The sequence below is a fragment of the Copidosoma floridanum genome, unplaced genomic scaffold (genome assembly GCF_036245765.1).
Source record: "Copidosoma floridanum isolate Cflo_tuat_1 unplaced genomic scaffold, Cflo_Japanese_pri ptg000004l, whole genome shotgun sequence".
In the NCBI taxonomy this organism is placed as follows: domain Eukaryota; kingdom Metazoa; phylum Arthropoda; class Insecta; order Hymenoptera; family Encyrtidae; genus Copidosoma; species Copidosoma floridanum.
Window position 1 is genome coordinate 18236487 of NW_028321881.1, and position 14773 is coordinate 18251259.

At 33.6% G+C, this 14773-nt stretch overlaps 1 protein-coding gene across 3 annotated transcripts in view; it reads left to right on the forward strand.

The window, feature by feature from the left end:
* Dph2 (Diphthamide biosynthesis 2) overlaps window positions 1–14773 on the forward strand; it is a 371254-nt gene that overhangs the window by 203047 nt on the left and 153434 nt on the right. Inside the window, exon 5 of one of the 3 annotated variants that reach the window (XM_089597870.1) lies at window positions 10520–10716. The exons of the other annotated variants lie outside the window; for them this stretch is intronic. Within the exon in view, the coding sequence (XP_089453996.1) occupies window positions 10520–10654 (135 nt within the window). The 3' untranslated portion in view covers window positions 10655–10716. Of the gene's footprint in view, window positions 1–10519; window positions 10717–14773 lie in introns of those variants that run through there. 3 annotated transcript variants of the gene reach the window in all.

The window sequence follows — 14773 nt, forward strand, 5'->3', positions numbered from 1 at the left end:
AGAACTCGTTCAGTAAAGTCTAATAGACGGCCTAAAAAATCTTTTCGTCTAAAGTCAATAGTATGACTACACGCTATCACACTGCGAAGAGTATTATTATTTGGTTTGATGCTAATAGCTATATCGTCGGGTTGTAATACATCGATCAAAAATGACTCAATATCTTCAATTTCGTAGCTGCTAGTTGAAAAAACAACCATTTGATCGCCTACGTAAAATTTATTATTGCCTTCATCAATATTTGGAATTGAATTGAAAGTTAGAGGTTCTACTTGACCAAGAACGTAGTTATGTGCTGATGACAACTCGATAGGTGGAAAATATTGCGCTTCGATATAGATGATGATCCTCATAAACTTATTGTCAATGATTCTCCCATGGTGGTTTTTCAATGACTAATATTACTTGAGTATTGAGATACGTTTATATAGGCTGACAATAGAGTTTTTTACAAAAAAAGCTTAAGCAAAGATGGCCGCAATTGTATGTACCAAAATCTTGGTACCTCTGATCATTATATTTGACATTATTAACACCAAGATATAGCATTAGATCAATTGGTGGCTACAGGTCACCGAAACTGTCGAAATACGTCATGTTATTGCCTCGATTTTTCTATAGGCAACCCAGTGAGTACCAGGACCATCTTAATCGTCGAGATTGACTATTGCTGATTCAGAAAAACGTGGGCCATCAGCTGGCAAAGCATTTCTCATAAAAACTCCACGGAAATCTGGTATTGTCAAGAATTTTGCATACTTGAGAAGGTCATAGTCTGTGATAGCTCAGTGAGGCAGTTTTACGTAGCAAAAATTTTTTTTTTTCCTGTCTTTTACGCCTTTTCCAGGCCTTAGACGTAGACCTAAACCGTTCTTATATGGTTTTAAAAATAGCCTCTTTCCAAGTAAGAGTGCTTCTATTTCCTTATTGTGCCTCTCACTCTAATCTAGCTATTTTCGAGAAACTGTAGCATCATTGATAGCCTTGACAACTCCAGTTACACCATTAGTGATAGCGCCCATAGCACTTAAGCCAACAAGTGCATAAATAATATATGGTAGAAATCCTTCAGTTTTTGTGGGATAAAAAATACTCGAGGCATTACAATATTTTTTTTGCTACCAGCTTTTTTTACAGCATCCTGTGCTCCCTTTAAAGTTGAACTTATAACTCTCCGATCACTACTACTAGGAACCATAGACTTTAAGGCACTTTAAATCACTTTTTAAAGGAGTTTTCTTTGGCTTTATTTTTTTTTTTAATCACTGTACTAGAATTTGTACTGGGGAATCATTTCATACTGAGTTTGGATTTTAATTTTATAGTGCTGGTAATGATAAAAGCAGCAGCTTTTTCCATGGCATCCGTGGCTTTGAATCTTCGCCACACCTTTTCAGTGAAAATCGTTTCAACGGTATTTTTTGCCGTAATATTTTCTCGATTTTGAGAATTCTGGCTATATCGTGTTGTTTGCAAGCCTGATCCAACGGATTGATACCTGGATTTCCACGAGCTAATCTCTTGGCTTGTTGAGTGCCTGGCCCGCAATGTTGATACCCTATTCCGGTACGTCCAGTTCTATAGGCAGTTTATTTATAAGTGTGTTTCTAAGTCCACAACCTTTGTAACGATGAATGATTATTACTTTCCAAGGGCTTAACGATAAATGAGCTCGAAAATATAAGTAGAGCATTATTTATAGTTTCTTATTTCAGCATGCAGTCATCACGAGCTCCGAGAACAGAATATTTGACTTCCTGTCATAAATTTTAACAAACTGATAAGCAAGATCAGGAAATATGATAAATAAGCTTAAAATAATAGAAGCATACTGTTTACAGTATCATGTTTCAGTCTCAGCTAAGTCAGCATGCAGCAAATATGAGCTACGTGGAATATAATACTAAACTTCCTATCGTAATCTCAACAAAATAATAAAAAAGGTTAGAAAGTACGATGACAGATGAGTTTGAAAATATAAACGCAAACCATTTACAGTATCATGTTTTAGTCTCAGTTGAGTCAGCATACCATATACATGAGCTTTGTAGAATAGAATACCAAACTTCCTGTCGGAAATCTTGATCGAATCGTTGAGCAAGATAATAAAATCAAACGCCATTGTGATTTAATACCCGATACGATTAGAGCTATGCTTTATGGTCCGTCAAACTGTAGAAAAACAAACAGTTTGTTGGCTTGAATCACTCACCTCAATGGATTGAGATTTGAGAATATTTATCTACACTTAAAGTCGCTGAATCAGACAAAGTATTCGTCTTATAAGTTTCAAGAACAACTGTTAAGGCCCATAGATAGTTTAAAGTATTTTTTATTTAGCGGCCATGAATCAGTCATACATCTAGATAAGGCACTACTCAACTTGATGATGATATTCGATGACATTGCCTGTAAAAAACAAGATCACGTAAAAGCCTTTTTTTGCATGGGATGTCACAAACGCGTTGACTGCTTTTATCAATGCCAATCCTATGCTCACGTTTTAAAGCATTTAATCAGAGATAATTTAAACCTCTTAATGATATTTTGCCAAGATGATATGAATTTTAAAGACACCTCTAATGACCATGTTAATACTGATGTGACCTACAATGAATTCAAAAAATTATGTGTAAATTGTTGGAGAGTTGGGAAACATGGATTTGTCCTGATGGACAAGAAAAGAGATGTCGATGATGGTAGATATAGAAGAGGATTTGATTCTTTTGCCATAAATAATACTCATACTTATAAAGTGGGTATTAGTCTCTTGTTTACCATTAAGCGGTCAACATAGACGCTTTTCGTAAGGAAAAAGACGTTCTTCAGCGAGTTAAAAAAGGTAGAGGAGCTGTAAGACGTAAGCATCAATTGTTAAAATCGGGAAGAGAACATTGTAAAAAGTAGATTGGGAAGACTTTCAAGCCCATTACTGACCCGCTTCATAAAATTATCAATGATACAAAGAGAGTGAAAAACGTGCCACTTAGCTCTAAATCTTTACCTAAAAAATTTTTAAAGCCTTAAAAGCCAAAAATAAAAAAAATCGACACATTAATGTTCCAATCAGCTAATAGTAACAGTGATAATGAAGAAGATGCTTTTTCATCGAATGATTTCATGAAAGTCTATGATACCGTTGTTAAAAATAGTGAGAATGATGATTTAGCACATGACATCGATAAAAATGTACCTAATTATCTATATTTACAAATACATGATAGAAATGAGCCAGAACTAGATCAAACGTATGATATAAAAAAAGGACAAAGTATACTTGGTGATTCGCTTTCAGACTTGGTAATTGGATATCCAATGATCGATGGATTTACAGAGTTACTTATAAAAACTTATTCTGATACAAAGCACATGACAACATATCATTTAGAAAAATATAAACAAATTTAGGGAATTTCAAATGTGCATAAGAGAAAATTTGACCAACATAAAACAATTCGTCCATGCAATAGTGATAAATTCTAGTAGGATTACTAGTAGTAGAAAAACCAGCCGACAATCCTAGTTTTATTAATGACATTTATTTAATCGTTAAGGAGCTTTGTTAAGAAAATATTATATATTCAGCTACGTATTATATTTTACTTTCGTGTCAAATGAACATTGACGTACTTGGACGTCGATCAGCTAAGTTGGAAAGTAATAGTCAAGGTCGTCAAGGAATTGAATGTAAGCTTACCACAGATAGTCAATTTGACTTAGAAAATAAAAAATTGTGCAATGTTGCAGCAGCTATTCAATCTCACGATACTGTAAATCTCACTATCTTACAGAAAAAGAAAAAGTTACATTTCGGATAAACAGGAGAAAATAAATGTACTATCAAACAATTTAAGTGATGTATTCTCAGAAACAATAATAGATTTGCGGAATCAAATAAATACAGTTAAAGAGATTGTAGCACGTTTATTTAATATAGCTCCATAAGATAGTTAGAAGAGATGAAAGCAGTAGTGGAAGAGCTTCATAAACCTGCGAGACGCAACCATCTCCGCCAAAAGTTTGATGTTCGGGGCTTGAATGAAACATGTTAAGCTGATTTTGTGGAGATAATACCTTATATTCATGAAAATAAAAGTTATAGATATTGGCTTACAGTTATAGATGTATTCTCCAAGTATGCATGGGGTGTACCCGTAAATAATAAAACCGGTAAAGATGTGACTACAGCTATGAAGTCGATATTAACAGAGGGAAGAGTACCAAGTAATTTGCAAACAGATCGTGGCAAAGAATTTTACAATGAAAACTTCTAAAGTTTCATGCAAAAGAACGAAATTAACTTCAACTCGACATACAGTGACGTCAAAGCGTCTATATGTGCGCGATTCAATCGTACACTAAAGCATGACATGTGGGAAAATTTTAGCTTGCGTGGCAGATATAAGTGGATTGGCTTATAATAATCGAAAGCATCAGACTATAGCTATAAAACCAAAAGATGAGTCAGCTGCTAATGAAAATAAAATTTTGAAAAAATTCTCATCAAGAACAATGAGGATAAAAAAACAACTGAAGTATAAAGTGGGAAATAAAGTTCTAATCAGAATTGCTAAGCAAGTATTTGAAAAAGGATACACACCTAACTGGTTGACTGAGATATTTACTATAGCCCGAGTAGCTCCAACCAATCCACCAACTTACCATTTGAAGGATTGTCAAAATCAGCCAATGTCTGGAGGCTTCTACGAACAGGAACTGCAGAAAATTCTGATACTTATCTTGTTAAAAAAATTCTTCGTCGACGAGGAAATCAAATATTCGTTAAGTGGTTAAGCTTTGATTATACCCATCACAGTTGAATTGATAATAACAAAGAATAAAAATGATATGTACTGTTAAATTATTAGAACTGAGAAGTTGTAAGAAATTTGTATAAAACTTGTTATAGTCTTTTAATACAATTCACTAAGTGTACAAATAAAATTTTTTTTACTATACGTGAAAATGTTATATCTTACACAAGGTTTATTGAGGTAAGTAAAATCTCTTAACATGTAATGGATTGTATCATTTATTTTTTTCTTACGTAAAAACTAGTTCCACAGTGAAAATTTTTTCTTGTATTTGTGTGGTTAAATATTTATAGGTTAAAAAATTCAACGCTATCACCATTATAGCTAGATGGCAGCTTCTTTCTATCGATGGATTCTAAGAAACTATGAAATAATAGTTCATCACTCACAAGATACTCACATGCTTGATTTAGTAAAAATATCTGGAAGTGGTCATCTAGTTTGATGATAGCTTTCGTGCCGAGTTTATTGTTAGCTTTTCTTAGCCTTCGTGAGCACATGACTTCGCCCCTTGACCATTTCGTTGATCTTCTTCGTTGGAAGAAATCATCAACAGGCCAGTCGATTGAGTGCTGCTAACTCAGCCATCTGAAACACAAGAAAATTACATAAGTTTTAAAATAGTAAAAAAAAAAAATTTATGAATAAGAAAATATATCACAAACCTTTATACCTGTGCTTTGCTGACTTATACAAATCTGTTTATTTCTACACAAATTTTTCAACTCCAAACCTGTTCTTTGAAAGCTTGTTGTTGACCTGAGCTGCCTGCGTTGGATGATGAAATATTGCTGGTCATTGATTGCTGGTCTACTATGATTTTCCACACACTCTCCAGCTCTTTGTTCTTCTATTATTTTTAACCTATAATGGCCCTAAGGCAGCGTATCTGTAGTGTTTAATGAGAGGTATCGTTTATTATCTCGGGAACTAAGAGCAATTTTATTTTGCCTCTTAGTGTAGAGCTTATGATGCCATGATCTTATATTAATTAACTCTCAATTGATATTTATAATTTGGTCCCGTAAGCATTCAGTGTAGTCCCTGGAATAGATAGTTGCTTTTATTACGTTACTCTTAATACCCTTCGCTTTCTTAATCACATTTTCATTTGAAACGAGAGTACTATACATCTTACTTTTGAGCCCAACAAATTTCAGTATAACATTGCCATTGCACTCATCTTTCATGAGCCCTACGATTTTCTTACTGTTTAACGGCATTATAAACTTATTATTTTCTGAATAATCTAATAAGTCGAATTCATTAATATCAGATCTCACCATTTTATAAATATCATGGTTCATTATCTCATATATCAGACTATCTGTATCAGTGTATAAGAGTTCACAATGATTTGTGAGTTTGGTAAGCATATAATCGTAGTGAAAGAGATATACAAGTGTCTTAGATAAGTCATAGACTAAGCCCAATGTATACTGGCTTCTTCATCGTCACTTCTGTACGTTGCAGCTGTATGGCTACAAAATTCTCATCAAAAATATCACAGCTGTGAAAATTTGGTTTTTCAATGTATGCTGCCGCACCATAGCGTCCATCCCAATGATTAAGAAATTTGACATTGATACACTTTCTCTCGTTTTCCATCGTTTTTCCGAAAATAGCATTGTTGAATGGATTGAAAAGCATTCTTTCAAACTCGATCTTAGCCTTTTTTCTCTCATTGCTACTGAGATAAATACATTTTTCAAGCCATGTGTTTTTCCAGAATTTTAAGGCTCATAAATTTTTGTCAGTCATAATCCATGATTTATGGCTTGCTTTAGGGCTGCATAATGAAGTACATATTTATGCTTGTTACTTAATGTTGTCATTAATTTAGGCTGCTTCGAACCTGGTGCTGAAATGTGTTCGGAACAAAATGGCAAATCTTTATGAGAATCGTGGAGCTCCTCTGGATACTCCAAATCCACTTCTAAAATATATCCGTATGCACTTTCGTTGCCAATATTATAAAAATCATGAGACTGTTGCTTAACATTTTCGACCTACTGAAATCTACCATAAGAAAATTTTTGAGTCATTGCCCAACCATACAAATCATTTACATCACAACATGCTATATACCTTTCATTTTTATTTTTTTTTAATTTTTCATATAGTGATTATTAGCTTCTGCATATCTGTTACAGCACTGGCTTATTCCACCTCGTATACCTTTTTCGATGAACATAAACATTTCTATACCAGTAATGAGTTATAGTGGAATCTAGAAAAAATTCTTGATTAATAACTTAAACACAATTAACACTATATTCTTATTCATAAAACTTACTTTCATTTTTTTCAACATGGCATACCAAGTGAAGCCTGGAGTAGTAAAATAGTAAGTAGGATCTAATTCATAAACCTGAAGGCAATTATTTCTAAAGTTTTCAAATACCTTTGTTAATAATAGTACATCAGTTTTGAGGTCAAGATCTTAATACTGTACAAGAGTTATAATATCAAATATTTTCCATACTGATAAAGCATAAGCAAAATATTCACTACTTATATGTGCATCGTATAATTTACTGTAAAAATCATCTTTACATGAGAACGATGTTTCTTCATGTTTTTCGAATGATGCTATATAATCGTATGGAAATACACCCTTCCTTTTTAGCATATCAATTTGCTCAAAAGAATATTTATCGTCTTGACTAAAAACCTTTTTTATAGTGTCATACTGCTCTAAGTAAGATCCCAACTTATCAAACGACGATGTCAAAAATCTTATACGAGTCAATGAAGCGTATGTTTCTGCTTGTCCTTTTAACGTATTTCGAAAAAAAATGTCTTTTTTTCGTTTAAGTTATAACTGGTACTCTTCCGCGAAAACGAGTAACAATTTCTTGTTTAAATAAGTGAGCGTCATAATTGCTGAGATTATAGAAAACTATTGGTACTGCTTGTGAGTCTTGATATTTGAGATTACATACATCGTGAGCGGGGCCTCGATATCTGCGTAAAAAAAGTGAATATTAGTTAAAGAGAAAAATTTTCCAAATTAAAAAATAATAAATGTAATACTTATTCTCCAGTAAAATGATAGTAGTCATGAACTTCTTCATCATTTTTAATACACTTCTCACATATGGGACATATATCAGCATTGAAAAAATCAAGGTCCTCTTCTTAGCTTAATAATCTCATTGGCACTGGATTGTTGTGTATGCTCTGTAAATCTAAGGCGAGATTTTGCCTTTCTTTCACAAACCAAGTAGCCAGGTTTTCACTGCATTCAGTTTTTTTTTTTCTGTAGCAAACGTATCGTGACTTCGCGTTATCAAAACTCCACTTTACATAATACCCAACACTTAATGCTTTACGGTGTTGTATTGAATGCTCACAATTATGCATAGGTTTTAATAAGTACTTGTCTGCATACACTATTATTGGTATACGATTTTTATTTATGTGATTTTCAAATTTTAAAATTTTGTTATCATACCTTGGCAAGCTTATTTTACACGTATTTACTTTAACGCACTCCACTGTATGTATTTTTAACTTTTTATCATTTGTGAAGTAATGAAGGCAGCGGTCACATATAAATATTTTAATTTAACGTATTGTTAAAGAACCTCTTATAAGCCTAGATAAGTCTTTATTTCATACGTAGTGGTATTTTATATCATTATCAGCACTATTATCACCATCTTGGCTTTCTTCTAAATACTTTTCTCAATCTTCTTTTACCTCATTTTCATCCATGGCCTCAGCAGTAAGAAAATCACTATGTTCCTCGTTAGTATTTTTTTTGCTTTCTTTTGATTTTTCTTCACCATGCATGTCAATACAATAATTTTGTATAAGCAGCAAGTTAATATGTTTTTCCGTTTTTTCTGATGTCAAATGAAGGAGTAAAGTTTTATAGCTATTTTTACTTTTCTCCAAAAAATATACGTTAATAGACACATCACTTTGTTTTTTAAATTTTGTAACTTGCTTGAGCTACACTGGAAAGGTGATCCTCTCGAAATTATAAATGTTTCCGTAGTGTGTATAATTTGACTCTCGTTGTGCATTTTTATTCACTGGATATAATACTGACAAAATAGTTCATTTAAAGCATTGATGATCTGCATTCTGCATACTCACGCAAAATTTATTTTCCTCAATAGTAGTAGGCAGTTCTATGTAAGAACTACCACTCATTGTATTGTACTTATTTACATTTATTACTAAATTTAAAATTGAGCGTAGAGTCCGCCCACAATCGTGCTCCTGAAATTTTTCTATGTTTGTAGAAAAAGGCTTTTTGACATTTGTTTCAAACCATTCGTGTAGGTTTGTTGTATGAAAAATACATTCTGACTTAGTTTTGAAATATTTAACTTCGACGGTCTCTGTGTTATTTTTCACTATAAAAAACTCTGCTGCTAATACTGTATTAATTTTTAAAGCATTCTGCTCGTCTAGAATTTCTCGCAGTTTTAAAATAAATATTTTTTTCGCAGACTTGAGGATTTTTACAATATCTAAATGCCTACCATTTGTTATAACAGCCGTTCTTAAACGATTTTTAAAGGCACTAGCAAGATTTTTCCGTGTCACGACTCATCATCATCTTGAGTGTCTAATTTTTCATCGAGTCCTGACTCTCGCACTTCTACCATTTTATAAAATGCTGCCAAAAACGTTAGTAGAAGACACTCAATATTCAACAACTTTTTCAACTGGTGATGACTATTTTGCAGATAACTTATAGTCGGAAATACTTTTAAGCACTATTTTACTATTATCAATGAAATGTCGTATCTCAGTCATATTATCACTATGCAACGAGCGTTGGTATTCTACTCGCTCTGTTTCACAAAAAATCACGTAATGCTCCACGGCATTAGCAAAATTCTCGCAGAGTTCCTCCATCATGCTTACAGCTTGCTTTAACGCACGCAAATGAATAGCACGCTGCTTAAACTTTTCATGTATACTGATTTGCATGTTTTAAAAATTTTGAAATTAGTATATATTAACCAAGCAGCTTTCATATTGTGTAATGGTCAATATTTATTTACTTATCATTAGTTTGTTACTATTAAAATAAATACATGGTTACGCAATTTTTCATATTTTTAAAAAATTTTCAAAATTAAAAAAAAATTTTTTTTTACTGTACAAATACAATCATTAATTTCTATTGTGTTTTATTTACCTATTATTTTTTCATTCGTGATTCAAGTGATTTTGTGACTTGAGGACGTTCTTCTTATAGTTACCGGGGGAAAAGTTCAGAGAAGTGAGAGGAACGCTAATGTGTGCAGTAAAGCTACGAATTGTTTTTCTCATGTGGATGTACTCACACACATGCTTTTACGCACACTTTTTTTTTCATAAGGTTACGTGTTAAATATCGATTTTTTTAAATGTAAGATGTATGAAACAATCGCACAGTCAAACGAGCTGGAATTTTTGTGGGAATTTTTATGCTACTTCAATAAACATTTCGATGAAAGTGCACAATCTTGTACTGGCCAGCCTATATGTTATTTTTATTGTATTGTGCCATAATATATTGTTTATAATCGTTAACTCATTAAATAATAATTAAAATCACACCTAATCAACGTAGGTACACTCATTTCCACGATAATTGATCCACCTTCGTACACAATATTGTTTCATAGAAAGCATATTTATTTTTATAATTATATTATCTGTCATACAATTTTATAGAAGTATAACTTTTTACTTAGGTACCCAAGCATCCACTGTTCACTGGTTTTTACAGAGGTTGCTATTATACTTTTACAACAGAATGCTACACCGTCAGTTTTCATGTGCGCAGCTCTTGCCTAAGAACAACTGTGAAAATCGATGGTTTGAGTTAAATTATCACAATCATTCTTGGAGTTTGGGAGAAGTTTACTATGAGAATCTAGCTGCAATCTTTCGAGCCATTAGTATACAAGATGATATTATTTACGTAAAAGGTCTTGAAAAATTGAATGGTTACACCGTAAGCTATTAAATAGGTACATTACTTATAGTATGATTTACATGCTTATGATGTCAAGTAGTGTCCATCTTAAAAAAAAATTAGAATGGATAATATCGAATGCATGAATTATTAATTTAATTCAGCTCATTGTGCTGTGAAAAATGCTACATTTAAAAAAATGGATTTCAAAAGAGCAGCAACGAAAAAAATTTATTCTTTACTCAATGTACACCTGATACACAATACTTATATAATAAATAAGTTCTTCATAAATCTATGTCGACAATTTCGACTTTACGCCTCTTTATTATTGCACCCTTTGAAATTACTTTGTCGCATTAACTAAACTATTCGCTGGCGAGGTACTAAGTTAAAGACGAGTAAGCCAACATTGGAATACGCTTTTGGTGATAAAATGCATGCATGTTTTCTCTGGCAACTCGTACCACTCGATGTGTCTGCTCTCGAGAGAAAAACATGACGCTGGTATATTATACTTCTAAGTAAAACGTGGTGAATCATCGATCACTGCTAATGCATGCACGTAGAAAAAAAACAATAGCTACTTTTGTTAGCAAGGTACTACGTCAAAAATGAGTGAGCAAGAGTTGAGCAATTTGAAAGGGATAGGCTGTCTACTTTGGTAATAAAACAGTATACGTGTCCTCTCTGACATCTCGCATCACTCGATATGCCCACTCTCGAGAAAAAAATTTTTCGCTGAGACGCCTTAAATAATGAGTGGAAGAAAAAAAAATCCTCTGATAAAAAATACTCGTTCAGTCTTGATCATCTTCCTCCCGCTATAAGCTGAGCTTCTTAGTAGCCTACACCTCTCGAATCATCCTGATGCCAGAGGTCGATTCGCAGCCAGAAACGAAGGCAGTCCTTGGTACCATCCAACGTCACAGCTAGCAGCATCCGGATCTTAAGACCCTACGTTACCATCTGAGTAATTCTCACCACGCACCGCCTCGTTGGTACCATCCAACGTCACAGCTACCAGCATTCGGCTCACAAGGCCCCACATTACCGCCCGAGTTATCTTCACCACCCGATTGCTCAATCTTCACCACCACCAAGTGGTCCAATTTCGCCCCACCCACCGCCTCTCCCCACGACCCGGTCGTACTTTAGCTCGTACTTCTCCAGCCACCTGATCAGTCTCTCCCCCCACCACCTCCTCTCCTCCACCCACATCCTGAGCCTCTCCTTCACTCATAGCCTCTCCCCCCACCGTAACCCCGATGGGTGCTTGGAGACGGGGGTACCAGATCCCGCACGAATTATCTACTGTAAATAGACGACTATACACTCCTTACAAACGAACCAAGCTACCATTTCCAAAGAAATGGCTGTTTTCTTGCCGTTGTTGTAAATGCCGATGACCATGTAGCTAGCTAACCTTTCTACAATCATTCACCCTGTTTCCATGTTCGTGCTCTATCTTCAACCCTTCCTATCATGTTTTCAGGCTATTAAGCTAAACCTTAGACCTAAATATAAAAATTACGCCTACGCCGTCTTCAACGTAACACGTGTGAACAACAATATATATAATGCTTGTATTTCGCATACATGTACAATAAAACTGTAATTTTTTTAAAGGTGTACGCCTGCTGACGAAACGGTAAGTATACTATGCGTAATGTCTAAGAACTAAAGTGAGAGAGTGCAATCACGCGCGCATGTATAATACCCTCTGGTTTAAGCTAGAAAGAGAGTATGCAGCGTAGGGATTTTTAACATAGCATGTGCTGCTACATACTCAATTGCTACGCGAGCATTATCTAGTGCGCGGTGTATGATTAAAGGCGTTTTTTGCACAGAGAGAGAGAGAGTTTCCGACACATAACTTGGCAATTTTTTCTTCTAAGATTAGAAGGGAGCACAATGGTTCACGTTTGAACACTGTATTGATAATTTTGATGTATTTGTGTGTTTGAAAGTAATCTTCTACCTATGCGTTTGTACAATCTTTAGGGCCTTCAAGAAACTTTTTTTCCGCGAAAACAATTCATTCATGAATTTTAGTATTTAGTTATATTTTAAAATTAACGCATTTTTGCCAAACGTTGATTTCTGAATTGTAAAAATTATTTTTCTGAAGTGTACATACTACTTGTGCTTTGTATTTGTTGTTTTCTATTGAATTTGTGTTGGGTTTATAAGAATTATTATAATGTTGGAATTAGTTATTAATAGAATCTATTTTTTTTTTAGAAAAGTTTTCTCTGCTAATAGTTTTTGTGAGTAAAGTTTTTTGCCACTTCTTCTATTTTTCTTGTTACCCGTCCACGTTAGAGTATTCATGTGTTGAGATTATTTGTCCTTTAAATTTTATTTACACATTTTTTTATTTTTTCACTGTATTACTGTGTTTTTGTAGATTTAGAAAAGATCACTCTCATAAGCAGATCCTGGATTTAGAATGTCTGCTATTAAAGCAAGACTAACGAAACAAATCGCTTCAATGAGCAGATTCAAGGTAGTAATAGATACACGGCTTTAGTGAGCAGATCTGATATTGAAGTGTCTATCTGTATGAGTAATATAAGAAGTCACTAATCTTTAATTTCCTACTATCACTTAATTTATAATGTTTTCTTATTTGTTACTTTTTTTATTACGGTAAACTTTCCTCGTTTATTTTATCGTTTACTTATCAATAAATTATTGTTTTTTATTTATTTTTTCCTTTTTTAAATTGTAACAAAATACTGCAGAATTATGCTCTCCACAAAAGCACAGCATATACACGTTCGCACACACTGCACTATATGGGGTATTACACGTCACTCATTAATATGCTTCCTTGAATGGTGTTTATTGTTTCATTAAAAAAATAGTAATCAGGGAAAATATAATAAACAAACAAGACTCATTAAAGCTCTGCTGCCATTTTTGTTAAATAATTATTACTGTCATTTAATTTGCCTTCAATTTGGAACTGAAGGTTGTGGAGTGTAGTCTCTCGCTCCTTTGCAGGCTGTGGGACCAGCAGTTAGTTCAACTATTCGTTTGTTTATAAGAAGAAAAAGAGAAGAAGTTGCATAAAATAATCGTGTTAACATACTTTTTTTCCTATAGAAGTTTCGAGTACTGGGCAGCTTCGGTAACTAGGTTATTGACTATTGTTAACTGTTTGTTCAAATAACTTAAACTTTTTCTTCTGTTGGTTTTATATTAATTTCACTGTATTTGTACAAAATAAGCATAAAGAAAAAAAGGACATCAAATCACTCTTCAACAGGTTACTTTAAAATTATTAATGGACTTCTCCACTCGGAGAGCGGCAGTAAACTACTAACTTAAACGCCGGACGAAGAAATGCATCTTGCACGGAGCCATAGGTAAAACTTTTTTGTCTTACATGCTATGGGGCCAGTACTTGCTGACTTCATGTGTTTAGACTTAGCGGCTCGCCTTGGTTGTTCCTTAATACTTTCGAGAGCCATGAAGTACACAGTCAGCTTTATTAGGTGACAACTTTCGTTAAGGATGACTCTTTTAAAAGTCTTAAAACTGTATCATTGAGAGAATAAATGTAATATAAAATAAAATAAATGAAAAATTTATTTATTGACACAAGTCGCCACTTAATGCAGATACTAAGGTAACATTATATGAAAATGTTTTTTCTAAGTTTAGAATGAATCAAAGTGTTCTTACAAATATGTCTTCTTTAGCGTATTTGTACTCACAAAAAATTTTTTGCACTGTAAAATATTGTGCTAGTTTTAAAAACAAAAATTATTAAAATTGCCATGAGCTATGAATAAAGTTACAACTGCCGCACATCGTTATTCTTAGTTTATGCACCGGGAATTTCAGTACTTTGACACCCTATCTATAATTGACTATTATCACTCAACAGTTAACGAAATAGGGCTCGAGAAACAAATAGGTAGATCTGATTAGATGATGCCTACGTAAAAAATGTCATTTCTCAAATTAAGGGAACGAAACGCCTAAATATAATGAGTACGGAAAAAAAACTAGGATGCTT